The sequence below is a fragment of the Narcine bancroftii genome, chromosome 4 (genome assembly GCF_036971445.1).
Source record: "Narcine bancroftii isolate sNarBan1 chromosome 4, sNarBan1.hap1, whole genome shotgun sequence".
Lineage (NCBI taxonomy): Eukaryota > Metazoa > Chordata > Chondrichthyes > Torpediniformes > Narcinidae > Narcine > Narcine bancroftii.
The window spans coordinates 13,373,548-13,390,035 of NC_091472.1; the positions used below are offsets into that span (position 1 = coordinate 13,373,548).

General features: G+C 42.0%; 1 protein-coding gene across 5 annotated transcripts in view; it reads left to right on the forward strand.

Annotated features, from left to right (window-relative positions):
- LOC138760338 (mitogen-activated protein kinase kinase kinase 21-like) overlaps positions 1–15,550 on the forward strand; it is a 126,881-nt gene extending 111,331 nt beyond the window's left edge. For 2 of the 5 annotated variants that reach the window (XM_069930787.1, XM_069930788.1), the window contains 2 exons: positions 598–1,365; positions 8,769–15,550. In XM_069930787.1, the coding sequence (XP_069786888.1) occupies positions 598–1,365; positions 8,769–9,205 (1,205 nt within the window). In that variant the 3' untranslated portion in view covers positions 9,206–15,550. Of the gene's footprint in view, positions 1–597; positions 1,366–6,761; positions 8,180–8,768 lie in introns of those variants that run through there. The other 3 variants (XR_011355546.1, XM_069930789.1, XM_069930791.1) reach the window with 3 other exon arrangements.
- Positions 15,551–16,488: the final 938 nt, after the last annotated feature.

Genomic DNA, 16,488 nt, shown 5'->3' on the forward strand with positions numbered 1-16,488 from the left:
TGTCTGCAGACTTTTATGTTTCACTCTATAGCTGGTTTGAGTTGGTCATGGTGTAGCACGGTAACAGGCCCTTCCGTCCCACAAGCCAGTGCCGCCCAAATATCCCATTTGACTTACAGCCCCTGTATGTTTTAGGAGGAAACCGGAGCACCCAGAGGAACCCCTATAAAGAGCATGGAAACAGGCTGTTGATGCACTCAGCACCGACCATCCAGCACCCATTCACACTACATGAACCCCTCTTTTATAATTCTCCCTGTGTTCCTATCAAATCCTGCTCTGCGCCCATCCCCCGCAAGATTCCAAGATTAAACAGAGGGGTACTTTACAGTATCCAATTAATTTACAAGAAAACCAGACAAGATGCATGTTATCATAAGCGAGAATGTGCAAGCTCCACAGGGATAGCGTCAGAGGTCGGGATTGAACCTGGGATTCTAGCACTGTGAGGCAGTGACGTTTCCAGCTGCAGGATTGCACAGTCATTATTGGACATTCTGGCCTTCCGCCTTACATCAGGGTCCATCCATAGGTCCCCGTCTTTGCAATTCTGCACCTTTTAATGGTTACTAAAATGTACATTTACCTTACCCACAGGGATTGCATCTGAACAGACCCAAGCGGCTGAAGACTATGAAAATCGACCAAAGCAGTCCAAATTACCCAGTCAGGTGTATATTGATCTACCTCTTCGTAAAGATCATCAGGGAGAGGGAGACGGTGGCAGTGAAAGCCAGGAAGAGACAACGACTCCGATCAGCTCGGCCAATAGTACCCCGCAAGTCACTCCCACAAACAGCTTGAAGCGATTAATTCAGAGGAAGAAAACCGATATGGTTCTTTACGGCTGTGCGGTGCTGCTTGCCTCTGTGACCTTGGGCTTTGACGTCAGAGAAGTGAACAAATCGCAGGTTTCGGATGAAATTGAAGTCAAGGAGGAGAAGAAGAAGAAGGAGGGCCTGTTTCAGAGAACCAGCAGGTTCCGCAGAAGCACAAGTCCTCCAAACAGGACGTCCTCCAAGAAGGACGAGGCCAACATTCCCTCACTGAACTCTCATGCCGTGAATCTCTTGTCAATGTCTTCCATTTCTGAATGTAATTCCACCAGGTCCTTGCTCCGGTCAGAGAGCGAGGATGCATCCATCTTTAGTGCAGGGTTCCCTCCTATCACCAACATCCATAAACCAGCATTCTTGACTGACAATCCTTCGAACCTTTCTGTCAATGGGATGCACAAGAATCTCGATGAGTTGCCTTTGTCGGACACTGAGTGTTTGAAAGAATCCAGTGCAGTGGCAGCAGAGGGAGCTGCTAAAACTACAATATCTCCCCCTGGCCAGGTGCCATCAGAAGGAAGCCCAGCCAGTAAGTTTTCTCATTAAAAGCCACAACACCAAATAGGTACCTTGTTTGATGTTAAACAAGAAGTCTTCAGACACTGTGATTGTAGTTTAGTGCACAAAATTGCTGGAGAAACTCAGCAAGGTCCTTATGGCAAAGATATAATCAGCATTTCAGCCCTGAGCCCTTTCTTCATCAAGATACGAGCAGAAAGCAGGCAGACAGGCACCCAAAAATAGCAGGGGAGGAGAAGTCCAGGCCAACAGGCAAGAGATCACAGGTGGATATGGGTGAGAGCAGAAGAGGGAAATGCTGGGAGAGGGGTTAGCTCTCTAGGGAGAGAAGTGGGTGGAGACCTGGAGGAAAGAGATGCAGACAGATGACAAAGCCTTCCCCGTCTCTTCACTAGAGCCCTGTCACTCAGATTCTGGGTTAAATGTTAAGAGATACAGCACAGTAACCGACCTTTCCTGCCCATGAGCCCATGCCACCCAAATATACCCCTCTGACCTCTCAATTCACCTTGCCATCCCTCCTTCTCTACCTATTACCTCCAGCCTTTGCGACCATACCATATCCTTTTATTTGGCCATCTGGTGACATTTTTCCACACCTCGATGAAGGGTTCAAGCCCTAAGCGTCGATTATTTATCTTTGCTATATAAAGTACGCTGATTGACCTGTAGAGCTTTTCCAGCATTGTGTTTTTACTTCAATCATGGTGTCTGCAGACTTTTGTGTTTCACTTCTTCTTAGGGATAGTCATGTTGGAAAATTAAATTTAAATTTTTGAGGAGGTGATGAAGCTGATTGAGGATAGAGCAATGAACTTTGTATACGAACTTCAGCTCCTTCGTGGGGGAAGGCCAGATCTGGAGAAATGAGAAGGGATTTGCAGAGAGTTGGGTGGGCTGATCTTTTTGCCAGAAAGGATGTAGAGGAAATTTGGGGGACATTTAGGGGTGAGATTTTGAGAGTACAGGATCTTTATGTTCCATTCAAGCTAAAGGGGAAGACTAAAGGTTTGAAGTTGGTTCGGGACAGGAGGGAGGCCTATACCAAATATAAAAAAACAAGGGATTGAGGAGATGTATGGTCGATACTTGGGTTGCAGGAAGAACCTTAAGAGGAAAATTAGAAAGTCAAAAAGGTCTGAGGTGTCCATAGCTAACAAGGTGAGGGGTTTTTACAGATACGTGAACAGTAAAAGGAGGGTTAAGGATAGAGTAGGTCGACTGGATGATGGGACCGGTGAACTATGTCAGGAACCGTATGAGATGGGAGAAATATTGAACAATTTTTTCTCGTTAGTATTCACGAGGGAAAGGCACATACGAGATAAGAGAGGCAAAGGGCTTAGTTATGGAAAGGATAGGGATTAGTAAAGGAAGAGTTTTGGAGCTTCTAGGGTCAATTAAGATGGATAAGTCTCCTGGTCCTGAGGGGATTTTTTCCAGGACTTTAAGGGAGGCCAAGGAACAAGTAGTGGGGGCACTGACAGTGATTTTTCAAAGATCACTGGAGGAGGGGCTGGTACCACAGGATTGGAGAGTTGTAAATGTAGTTCAGTTGTTCAAAAAAGGCAGTTGGTATAGGCCAAGTAATTATCGGCCACTAAGTTTGACTTCGGAGGTGGGGAAGGTTATGGAGTGTATTCTTCGAGATAGTATATACGCATATCTGGATAGGCAGGGATTGATTAGGGGCACCCAGCATGGGTTTGTAAAAGGAAAGTCATGTTTGACGAACCTTGTTGAGTTTTTTGAGGAAGTGACGAAAAAGATCGATGAAGGTAGAGTGGTTGATGAGATCTATTTGAATTTTAGTAAGGCTTTTGATAAGGTTCCACATGGAAGGTTAATAAGGAAGGTTCAGTTACTAGGAATTAATAGAGAGATTGTGACATGGGTTCAGGGATGGCTGGGAGATAGACAGCAGAAAGTCATGGTGGACAACTGTCTGTCAGGTTGGAAGCCTGTGACAAGCGGGATGCCTCAGGTTTCAGTGCTGGATCCCTTGTTTATCATTTATATTAATGATTTAGAGGAGGGTGTGGTTAACTGGGTAACCAAATATGTGGATGATATGAAAATAGGGGAGTGGTGGATAGTGAGGTAGATTTCCTTGGATTACAGAAGGATTTGATTTGTTTGGAAGAGTGGGCTGAAAGATGGCAGATGGAATTCAATGTAGACAAGTGCGAGGTGTTGCATTTCAGTAAAAATAACCAGAATAGGACATATAGAGTTAAGGGGAGGGCATTGAGGCACGCAGAGGAGCAAAGGGACCTGGGGGTTATGGTACAGAGTTCACTGGAGGTGGATTCCCATGTAGACAGGGTGGTTAAGAAGGCATGTGGTATGCTGCCCTTCATAAACCATAGTGTAGAGTATAGGAGCTGGGAGGTGATGCTGCAGCATTGGTGAGGCCAGGTTTGGAGTACTGTGCTCAGTTCTGGTCTCCAAATTATAGAAAGGATATAGATAAGGTGGAGAGGGTGCAGAGAAGGTTTTCAAGGATGTTGCTTGGCTTACAGCATCTGGATTACAGGGAGAGATTAAGGAGACTGGGACTTTATTCATTGGAACAAAGACGACTGAGAGGGGACTTGATAGAGGTATTTAAAATTATGAAATGAATAGATAGTTAGACATAAACAGACTCTTTCCCCTGAGGATGGGGGAGGTTGGAACAAGAGGCCATGAGTTAAGGGTAAGGGGGCAACACTTTAGGAGAAATATTAGAGGTGGCTTTTTCACTCAGAATGGAATGAACTTCCAAATGAGATAGTTGCGGCAGGGTCCCTTCTGTCATTTAAGAGAAGGTTGGATGTGTACATGGAGGTGAGGGGGTTGGAGGGTTATTGGCGGAGAGCAGGAGGTTTGAACTAGTGGAGTTGTTCTAGTGAACCTGTGCGGACTCGAAAGGCCAACATGGCCTGTTTCCGCTCCGTAAATGGTTATATGATCCTAAAGGCACGTGGGTTCCAGGATTTGGTAGATTGGATTCAAAAACCGGTTTGGCCATGGAATACAGAGGATATAGGTGGAGGGATGCTATTCTGACCAGAGGTACCGTATTTTCACTCATATAATGTGCAGAAAATCTTAAATTGTGTAAAAATATTTTGGTATAACGCATGTAAAGAACGGGTGTAGTGGTCTAGTCTAAATTCCGACTGGCAAAAGCAATTTGCATTTAAATAGGACATGAGACAGAGCACCTACCAACCAGTATCTGCCACAGTTAATCTCCTACAATTAACACCCAGTCAACTTCCCCCTAGAGGTGTCAATCCCCCATTATATAGATGATTTCCTGCTGAAACACATTAACAAGGAGAATCATTTAAATAGATGACAGACTTGAGTCGAAGAAGATTTTAATTCTAATATTTGGTCTCTCAAAAAAAATTAGAGGCACTTGATATGTTAATCTCCTCCCTCAGGGACGGTCTGGGCAATTAACATTGATGAGGTACAGTGCCCTAGTCAGAATGTTTATAGAAATACCATGCGATTCAGTACAAAGAGATTACCCAAGATCAAAATTTCCCACGCCTGGTATAAATGGTGCCCATTCTTTCATTGCTACTATTACATTCTCATACTATAATATTCCCACGCTCGCTGTAAATTGCTGATTCGATTTTCCCATGCCTGCTTTTAATTGTGCACGTTCTTTCAACATGTAAAAATATTCTCGTATAGCATGCAGATGCATATAAAGCACGGGTGGTGGTGGTGGGTGGGGGGGGTACCTGGTTTGTAAAATGCGCATGTAATGCGCACATTATAAGTGTAAAAATACGGTATTTGATCAGTGGTGGTCCACAAGGATCAGTTGAACCCCTGTTTGTGATTTTGTTTAATGTATATTTTTGGGGGGTATGTGTGATTTAGATGCAAATGTAGGTAGGCTGTTTCTTAAGTTTTTAGGTAGCAAAAATTAGTGGAATTGTAGATGAGGAGGAAGGTTGTCAAAGGATTCAGTATAGAACTGTGGAAAATATGGGTAGAGAAATAGAAAGTGTTGCACTTCGGAAGGTCAAATATAAAAGTATACCATAAAATGGCAGGGTCCTTACAAGCATTGATGTACAGAAGCATCTTGGGTGCAAGTATATAGCTCTCTGAACATAGCAAGACTAGTGATAAAGAAGGCATAGAGAAGCTCATTGAGTATAAAAGTCAGGAAGTAGTGTTGCAGCTGTATAAAATTTTGTTTAGACCACATATGGAGTATTGTGTGCATTCCAGAAAGGATGTGGAGGCTTTAGAGAGGATGCAGAAGAGATTTAAAAATCTTTAAGTTCGTGACATTCTAAAAGAGAAAATTCAGGTTAAAGGTTCAATTGCAGACTCCGAATCCTGCTAGAATTAACAATTTCTGAGAATTAACTTCATTAAGATTTTCCACTTTACAGGAAGAAGTGAATCTGTTGCATTGTTCAAGTGAACAGGCGTGGACTTGAAGGGCCGACATGGCCTGTTTCCACGCCGTAAACAGTTATATGGTTATATGGTTTACTGGGATGTTACTTGCATCAGAAAGTAATTGAGAGAGGTTAGAGAAACTTGAATTGCTCTTGCTGGAATGTAGGAGGCTGTGGGGTGACGCGATAGACGTAGATGAAATTATGAGAGGCATAAGGCAGATATTCCCAGGGTGGAAATATGAAATGCTAGAGAACACAGATTTAAGGTGAGAGGGGGAAGGTTTAAAGGAGAATTACAAAACCGTTTTTATTTCTGAGACCTATAGGTGCCTGGTACATGCTCTCAGGGAAGTGGCGGAAGCAAATGGAATAGCAGTGACATATGAACTGATAAGGAATGGAAGGATATAGACTGTGTGTGGCCAGATATGGTTTAAATTGGCATTGTGGTCAGGCCAATGGACCTGTTCCTGTACTGTTCCATATTCCACTCTCAATGGGGGCCACAGCACATTTAAGTCAAAGCCTTGTTTTCTTTTGACATTTCTTTTATCTAGTCAGAAGGAGAGAAGTACAGAATAAACCAAAACCTGATTACTTCACAGGAAAGGGGGCCCATAATTTTTTTTTTAATCAGAGTTCTGGGAGGGTGGGGGGGGGAGTAGGGGGCATAGCCACAATATGGTTGGGTTAGGCCACATCTAGAGTACTGTGTGCAGGAAGCAAAGGGTCATCTTTGTAGGGTGGTGACCAGAACTGGACACAGAAAGAAATTCTTAAGGTGATCTTGGATATAGACCATTGTAATTTGGAGGGGAGAGTGGTTCATTTTCTGTAAAGTGGAGGATGCCAATCGAGTAGGATCGATGGTGAATCTTCTCCCTAATTTGTTAGCTTGTAAAGTGTCCAAAGCTCTCTCAATTTCTTCTCTTGTGAAAGGGACATCTAATTCAACCCATTCTTTATCTTCTAATTTTGGAAGTTCTGTGGCGACCCACATACCAGCAAGCGAACTGGATCCCAAAATGGCGGATGTCCTGTGGGAAACGCGGGAAATTGACCTGCATCCAAAATCTTGGCTGATGGTGTCACTGGTGATGTCACTTCCTGTCCATGTGACAGAAGCAGTGATGTATGTAAGCCCAGCATCCAAGCCTGGAGGTGTTAGTCTTGCGCTGGACTCCACAGCATGTACATCAACTTCCCCACGTATGCATCAACTCGACAACGAATTATAGGAAGGATATCAACAAGGTAGAGAAAGTGCAGAGAAAATGTTCCCTGGGTTTCAGCATCTAGATTTTAAAGAAAGATTGAGCAGATTAGGTATTTATTTTTTTGGAGCATAGAAGGTTGAGAGGGGATTTGATAAAGATATTTAATATTATGAGGGGGATAGATAGTGTTGATGTGGATAGGCTTTTTCCATTGAGAGTAGGAGAGATTAAAACGAGAGGTCATGAATTAAGGGGCAAAAGTTTAGAAGTAACCTGAGGAGGAACCTCTTCACTCAGAGGGTGGTGGCTGTGTGGAATGAGCTTCTGGGAGAAGTAGTGGGGGCAGGGTCAATTTTGTCATTTAAGGAAAAATTGGATAGGTATATGGATGGGAGGAGAATGGAGGGTTATGGGCAGCATGCAGGTAGGTGGGACTAGAGGAGAAGACTTAGTTCAGTGCGGACTAGAAGGGCAAAAATGGCCTGTTTCCGTGCTGTAATTGTTATATATATGATATTGTTTTATGTATCACAGGTGACTAAAGCTCAGCCACAGGTTATGGGGAAAAAGTTAGAGGGGATCTAAGGAATAACCTGTTTAACCCAGAGAGTGATTGGAATCTACAACACATTGCCTTGGTGGGTGGTGGCGGCAGAGACTCTTGACATGATGTATCAGGGCAAGGCCTTGAATCAGCAAAGCTTACAGGCTACGGGTGAAGTGCTGGTAAATGGATGTATAGATTATTATAGATGGGCTGAAAGGAATTTCTGGCTTATATGACTCCCAAATATAAATTTCCACGGGTCCTATTAGGTCTGAAACTGAATGAGAAGAGGCAAGGGTTCGCTTTGACATTCAATCATAACGTCAGAGTCATAATAAATAGAACAGGCCCTTCGGCCCCACTTCTCCATGCTGACCAACTTGGCATTCTGGACTCATCCCATTTGCCTGTATTTGGCTCAAACCCTCTGAACCAGCCATTCTCCATGGGGGCTACAGCACAATTAAGTTAAAGACCATAACATATCCAAGCAGAAGTAGGCCATTCGCCCCATTGTGTCCGTTCTGCCATCCCATACTTCCCCTCTCCCCTGCCTTCTCAAAGCTTTGTTTCTTTTCACCACATTTAACAAATATATTTTTGTTTTACTTTTTTGTTTGTAGTCGGTAGAGAAGTTTGGAAGAAAACAAAACTTGACTGTTTCTAAGGGGATGGTGGAGGGGGGGGGGGGGGGGTCATAAACATTGAGCAGAGACCCAAGGGGGCCATAGCTAAAACAAGGTTGAGATTGGCTGTTCTAAACCCTTCCTATCCAAATATCTGTCCAAGTGTCTTTTTAATATTATTTTTGTACCCTGCTTCCTTCGGTAGCTCATTCCAGATGCATGAATTGAGTTGCCCCTTCAGTCCCTCTTGAATTTCTCACCTTAACCCTACGCCTGGAAAAAAGACTAAACATTCACTTTATAACCCTCTGTAACAACATAACCCTCTGTAAGATCACACCTATGCTGAGGGAGTAAAGACCCAGCCTATCCAACCTCTGCCTATAACTGAAGCCCTCCAGTCCTGGTAACATCCTGGTGATGTTATAAATTTTTAGGTATGTCCTGTTCATTGTCCAGTTTAACATCATCACTAAATTCTAGGCCACAGCTTACAGGAGATATCACGGTCAGCCTGTTGACAAAATTATTTTGATGCAGCATCTACTTTCAGTAGGAGTATAAAACCACTGATACTTTATTTTCAAAATTTCCTGTAGCTAACGGAGTTGCTGACTTCAGCCCGCGTAGGGGATCGCCCGAGTTCCCGCGTCTTCCAGATCCCAAATCCCAGTACCCAGCATCTGTGACAAGGAGGACTCCCAAAAGGGATGTGCCGCCTGAGAGACCAAATTCCGGTGGCGCCATCCCAAGGCCTCGGCCGGCCCTGCCCCGTGTCAGCAAAGATCCCTGGCGATTCGTGCCTCACTCCATCAGCCAGAACGAGTCCCTGGAAGTTTCAAGGGATGCCACAGTGCCTACGTTGGATGCACTCCTCACCTCTGAGCAATGCCCCAGTTTACCCTTTGGTGCCTGCTCGCTACTTGACATGGATGTTGAAGGCCAAAGCCAGGACGGTACAGTTCCCCTCTGCCGAGGTGAATCCCAGTCCAGCAAACCAGATGGCTTTGAACTGGAGAAAGAGTATATGTTTTAGCACTCACTGCCTTGGAGATGAGACTATGCATCCATATGTTTTTTTAATTATTATTATTTGGAAGAGCAATTTTGTGAATGCGTTGAACCTTGTTTGGAAAGAAAAATGTGAACAGAATGTATATTTGTTTTATCTTGGTGTTTTTCTATCGTCGGCCCACCTGATCAGAGCAGACAAAGGTGGTCATCTCAAAACTCATCTCCCTTCAATAACACCCTACCTTCATGTCTTCGATCTGAGCTGGATGTGACTTTCTTTGTTGGGTGACTGGTACACAAGCACTATACTCCCTGCGCGGGATGGGATGTCAGCTGTGAGAAAGGAAGGTCAAGCTACTTCATGTGAAACTGGAAGATAAATTTTCCGTATAGCTCATGATATTTTGCACTTTGAGTATCAAAATTTAATCTCGTCATTTCAGGCAGCTTGTGAAGGTATCTGGTTGGATTGCTTGGAGAAAATTAGTTTGCATGAACCATAACCACAATTTAAGGAAGTTGTTGAGCGTATAGGCTTGATGTATGTTTTCTTGCCATCTTAACTTTTTCTATCTGGCATATTTTAAATTGATCTCTATATATGGGTAGTATCACATTTATTTGTTCACAGACTGTGGGTGTTGTTGACAATTCATCGATTATTGTCCAGTCTTGATTGCCCCTGAACAGGGGAGGCTCTGGAAGGGATCATCCCCAACAAAAACTAGTGAACCAGCTGGGGTTTTATGGCAATCTGGTGGTTTTGCAGTCAATATCACTGGCTGAAGTAATTAAATTTAATTCCTGGTTTATTTCATAAACTTGCACACATTTCCAGCTGCTGTGGTTGGATTCAAATTCCTGTCTCTGGATTCTAGTCCAGCAAGAACTAGACTGCTGCCTCCATCACACCTATTCCACAAGTTTCTCAATTGATCTGTCTTGCTCAGGAGTTTTAGTGCTATGCAAGTTCAGCTAAACGATTATTCATAATATTTTAGAAACGAGTGTGTTCCAAAAACTGAAGGTTCTTTGCACAGATTATAAAAGATTCTTTGTGACTCAGAAAAAGAAATCATTTGTATACAGTCCCGCCAGTAAAGGAATCATCGCACACCCCCAGAATATCTGTGTCCTGGTTAACTGAGGTGGTGGTTAGGGTTGCTATGATTGATTGCAGCACGACTGGCTGTTCACTTGTGATCAACCTGTGGGTGGGTCCTTTCCGCAAGTGTGTCGTTGGAATTGAGCTGGAAGATGTGAGGAACTCTGGCAATTTAGGCAAGGGGCTACACTTGGAACGACCTGTCAGTGAGGAAACCAGTGCAGTTCGAGAAAAGATTCTGTAGGTTAGGGAAATTTTAAAAAAATGTATTTGACCTGATGAACAAAAGGGATCATTCCTGTTGTTGCAAAACTGTATGTGGACTGTCACACAGCAAACTACCACATGGAAAAAAAAAGAACTAAAACATCTTGTCTTGAGGTACAATTGTTTCTCCGAGTGCAATCTCTGCTGGTGTAAAAAACAGAAGTCTGCAGATCCTGTGATTATAGTACTACAATCTCTTCTGGTGACTTACGAGGGCTATCATTCAAATGGCCCTATTCTGGGACCAATGGCTCACTACTCTTAGAAGTTAAATAATTTCAGAGATTACAGTGAATACTGCTAGAACACTGGAAATAGTCGAACAACTGCTGCAGAGCTTCCTCGTGGCTGCCCAGGCATGATGTACCTGCTCAGCTGCTGCCTTGTTTATTTATTAACTTGCCTTTCAGACTGCAACTGTTCAAAACTTTAATGAATCAAAACAAATCTGCTGCTAGTTTTCAACATTTGTGACAAGCTTTTTTTTGGGGGGGGGGGAGAAATAATCTGTATTAATTGTTCCTGAAAATGTGCTGACCATTTCGAACACTTTCTTTCTGGCCATCATAGAGTCTGACTGGTTTTTTTAAAATCTGATCTAACTTGAGATGAAGTGCCCTTTAGGCGCATTCCAATACCCATTGTGCCTTGCCGATCATTACAGAAACTTTTGGGGTGCAGTTAAACCATCACTTGAAGCTGAAAGCCCTCACTGTACAATTTTCATGTTTATGTGAAACCATTTTGATATCACACTTGCTTGATTTATTGGTATATATTACATTCCATGGAAGTATTTGATATTTAGTGTTATGGGTTCCCCTGCCCCTCTTTATTTTCTGGTACTGGGTTTTTATAATAAACCTGTGGGGTATTGCACTTCCAGAATTCCAATGTTTCTTAGTTGTGGCAAGGGGATTTGTACGGAGGTTGGCAAGCTAATCACGGAGTGTACTCTGAGCCCAAATGCACTAATTGCCACTGTAAATTTATCGATCTACCTCCACTTCCTTCTGCCTCCTCATCTGCTCCCTGCAGCTGTCCTGAGTTGGGTCAGTCTGGCCACGTGCTTGGACGATGCGAGGTCTTCGAGCTCCAGTCTGGGCGTAGGCTTCAACGGCAGTTGAAATAAGAGTCCAGGGGGCTGTGGTTCCTCATGTCAAATGGGAAAGGAATCAGGGAGAGGACTCTAACGCCTGTTGGTTGTGTCTGTTTTTACTTGAATCATTTTATGTACCGGCAGTCATTACAACCAGAGGATTATTAAAGGGATCCAGTTACGATTCAGAATTTAAAGGGTGTATTCTTCACGATCAGAGAATGTCACATTGTTTTTAACACTTGGCTGACAATTAATGTAGAGACCTTCACTTTCTGACCTATATATAATCCAACTGATTCATCTTGTCAGTGTTAATGTGTATTTTAAGAACTAGTATTGATTATTTTTTTGCATAGCTGGATGATGGAGCACCATTCTGCCTCTTCAAATACAACCAGTTTTTTTGGATAGTTTAATTACATTCAGAGTGACTGATTATATCACCCTTGCTACTCAAATCCATATGATATTCTTGTGCTTTGATTTTTTTATATATATTGGTGAAATAGGTGATCTATTCGTACCACTTTGTAAATTATCATTCAGAAGTCTTTTCACTTGAAGATGCTGCTTTATATATTTGTTTAGTTGTATTTTTACTGCAGTTTGAAACTTTGAATAATATTTATGTAAAAATCTTAGGTATTAAATAAGAACATGTTTTATATTTTGCCAAGCAGGCTTGGTCCGTCTCAGATCCCAGAAAGGATAACGGTAGTCCTTTCTGGAAAGATTGATATCAGAATACATGTATTCCCTTCAAAATGTATCTGTGGTTTGAAAACCCTGAATAAATATTAAAAAGAAATCTGTATATTGATTTCACAGTCCTATCCTGGCAAAACAGATGCAGAAACTGGTTCCCTTGATCAGTGCCACTGTTTACATTGAGTGAAATAATCCCTTCATTTCTAGTACAAGCCATTAATTATGAGACCTAACTAAACCAATGGGCACTTGGAGGATTTAATTGGATCATGGCCAGTCTCTGCTTTCTCAAAACCCGTTGATTGAATTTGATTTTAAGGACCTGTTCATAAAATCTTGACAAAATTTAATATAATCCCCAGAATCCTTGGAAAAATTATTCCATCTTTCCTGTGTTTGGGGCACCATGGTTAGCAAAGCAGTTAGTGCAATGCTTTTACAGTGCCAGCGACCCGGGTTCAAACCTAGCATGTCTGCATGGGTTTCCTCCCACCCTTCAAAATGTATGGGGTTATGGTCAATTGGGTGGCATGGGCCATACCTTGCTGTATGTTTAAAATTCCTTTAAAAAAAATATAGGTTTAATAAAAGACATTTCCTTATTTTAAAAAAAAGCTGGAATGGCCATGCTCTGATTCTAAGATGTTTAAAATAAAAGTGGGTACAGTATTTAATGTTATCTGAATCTGACCATGTATAAGCTATATAACAAATCATTAATGCAGTGTCCATTTTAAATTCCCTTCCCCTCAGCAAGATACCTAAAAATTATTTTAAACCAGTGTTGAAGTTTTTAAAATAAAAATGTTTCTGTGACTGAGAACAAATGTTCTCGACTGTTTAACCCTTCTTGTATTAAGTGAAATAGACAAGAGACCAGTGGAGCAGTTGATACTCGTGAAGCTTTATAACCAAGCGAGCTATTGGTGCCTTCGTTGAGGGGTGGAGACTAAAATGAAAAATTAACGCTCAAATCATTTTCATCAATTGAAGGAAAATCTAATTTCCTTTTATTCCCCTCCCCACTCCCAATAAATGCATGGCTATTTTAGCCATTCTATTCAATATCTTAATTCCTCCGTCAAATTATCAACTAAAATATTTAATCACAATAAAGAAATCCTTCAGCTAAGACCTTTTTGGATTTAAATTGAACAATTAGTGAGAAGCTGGAGCTTAATTTTTTTTTACTTCAACCCAAATGGAAAAAAAATCCTTATCCTACCTAGTCAATTGCAAACTCTTTGATGCATCTTAGACCTTGTGTGGACTTGGCCATTCTTGACTGAAGAGTAGGCATCAGTATATTCTTTCCACAGTGCAAATTAGACTATTCCCCTGCTCCTGTCCCATGGATGTGATGGTATAATTTTACTGTACACCATGCAAATAAGCAAAAATAATCCATACCGCAGGTGGCCATTCCTGCATTCTATCCATGGCGGTTGGTGTAATCCTATTTACTATCTGTAGCCCTGTCATCTTGTAGGTTACACCAGTTCAAGTGCCAACTCCTGGTATTAAATGGGATGAGGGCTTGTACCACCACTCAATAAGTTCCAAACACTTGACATACCTCAACTCCTCTTAAATCTTTCTACCCATTTGTCCAACTGCAAGATAACTCTCAAAGACACCTTATTTTCCAGTCAGGAGTTGTGATTGAATCTATCTATTTCCACCAGTACTCTGATTTTGAAATTGCCTTCCCTTGTGGCAACTTGAGGTAATATATTTAAAATCAACTTATTGCCAGAGGCGAGTGCGTGTATATACTCCATCTATTGCCGTGTTAAGTACACAATGGTGAGAGTTCTGGAACAAGACAGGCAGATAATGTTCCATACACCACACCTCATAACTTAAGACCATGTCAGCATCCATATTTTGAATAATAATGCTATGGAACCTTTCTTATTCATGTAGACTTTGGCCTCTAATTTATCTCCAACCTTTCCACAAAAAAGGAATGCTATGGCCCTTTGGAAGAAAGTGGTGTTATTTCCACCGTGGCAGTGCTGGATGCTACTAGAAATTAGGCTGGTTCGTCACTACATTATCAAATGTTCTCTTCCAAAAAATCAGCATTTGGGCTTATTTGATTTGTCCTTTCTCTCCAAAAGTGATTCATTCCTGTTGTGAATAGCATTAGGATTAAAAACTTGTATCTCTCCAACACATTGTCACCCAATGGCCTACTTCAAAGAATGTCCTGCCCAACCACCCTTCAGTAGGAACTTCCCATTCCTAATGCTGACATCTCCTGTCTTCCACAATCCTCATTTTGATTCCGAGCAGGCTAACTTTTGGATGCTACAAGACTTTGCAACAACACAGTATTACCTGGTGCCAGCTTTTATTTCCAACAAAACTCATTCAAACCGCTCTGGTGTTTTGTCTTTTCATTGTTGGGCTGGTAATGTGAAAGATTAATACATAATCAAATTGTTCCTGTGCCTTAAATTCTACTTTATCAGTAGGTAAACTAAAGATCCAGATGTTGGTAATTGACTAAAGCGTTATCATATCAGGTGAAGCTTTACTTACCACGCAGTATAGGTTATAAAGTTGACCAAATGTTAGAAGGTACTCGGGTAGAAGGACTGTTGTCCTGCTGCCATGTTCTGATCGGTGTCAACTACAAGCTAAATTTCACATTCCAAAAATATATAACGGGAAAGAAAAATCTCCAAAGTATTTTGGTTAAATCAGTGACATTTGTGTTAAACTCCCTTTTCACTGGGTCCTTGATGTGGTCAAGATCTCCGTGTAATATTTTACCTTTCAAAGGGGGAGGTATTTAATGAGGAGTATTGCCCCCGATTGGATTATGTCAGTGATTTGTTGGCACAGGATGGACCTAATTGGACCGTGTACTTGTCTGTTTTACTTGTATTGCAGTTTGGTGATGGACACGTTCCAGATGGAGTCACAGGTGCTGGTTGCAATTGAATGTTAACACTGACAGTAAAAATCAATGATGATGTGTGTGTACTACTGAATATTTTTCTGTAGCTATTGTTTGTTTATTTTGTATTTGAGACATGGTACTGCAAGGAAAATTCACTGGATCACTTTCTACAGAAGGCTATTTGTACGAGATCATTCTGCTGTTCAGATTGCTGGGTCTTTTGGCCAACATAAGATGTATATCAGTTTTAATAAAACCCCCATTTTTCAATAAATGTTTGTTTCCTCTTGATACTGTTGAAATGCAGGTACTGCCACGTGCTGTGTGCATGGGAAGCTCCCACAAACAGTAATTTAATGAGATAAATGAATTTACTAATTATATGAGGGCCACACAGTTAGCACAAAGCTGTTACAGCGCCCAGGGGTTTGAATTTGGCGCTAACTAAAGGTTCTTCCCGTGTCTGCATTGGTTTCCTCCCACCATTCAAAATGTATTGGGGGTTGTAGGTCAATTGGGTTTAAATGGGCTGAAAAGGCCTGTAAATGTGCTGCCTCCACGTCTAAATTTTTTTTTAATTGAGTTTAATACTGGGGTAAATATTGCCCAGAAGAGATGAATTTTGAATTGCTTCCTGAAAGCAGAACAGACAAAAGGGGATTCTGTTAAAACTTTTATGACAAATCAGTTAATACACAAAATTGCTGGAGAAATTCAGCATCCATAGGGGATAAGCTCTTTGTCAAGGTACGAGCAAGTGGCAGGCAGAAGAGCACAGGTGAACGGCCAAGAGGACATGGGGGGGTAGCTCTATGATCGAAGAGCTGGAGGAAAGAAGACAAGGGGAGAGGAGCAAGATATATGAGTGGAGCCTAACAGAAACCAGAGGTGGATATCAATGCCATCTGGTTGGAGGGTGCCCAGACAGAAGACGAGATATTCCTCTAATTTGCAGGTCTCAGTGGGCAGTGCATGAATCCATGGACAGACGTCAGCATGGGAATCAGGTGGCAATAAACCAGACACTTTGGGAGAATTGCAGTACACAAGTTTTCCCACGTTGTGATTTAATATTCTTGGACAGTTATTGTTCTTTATTCCCCGTGATGCTTCAGCCCACTATATCAGTGGTGCAGCCATTTCAAGTTAAAATCTGGGTTCACCTATTCCACAGCATCAAATATCCCCCTCAGCTGTGTCACTGAACTGACA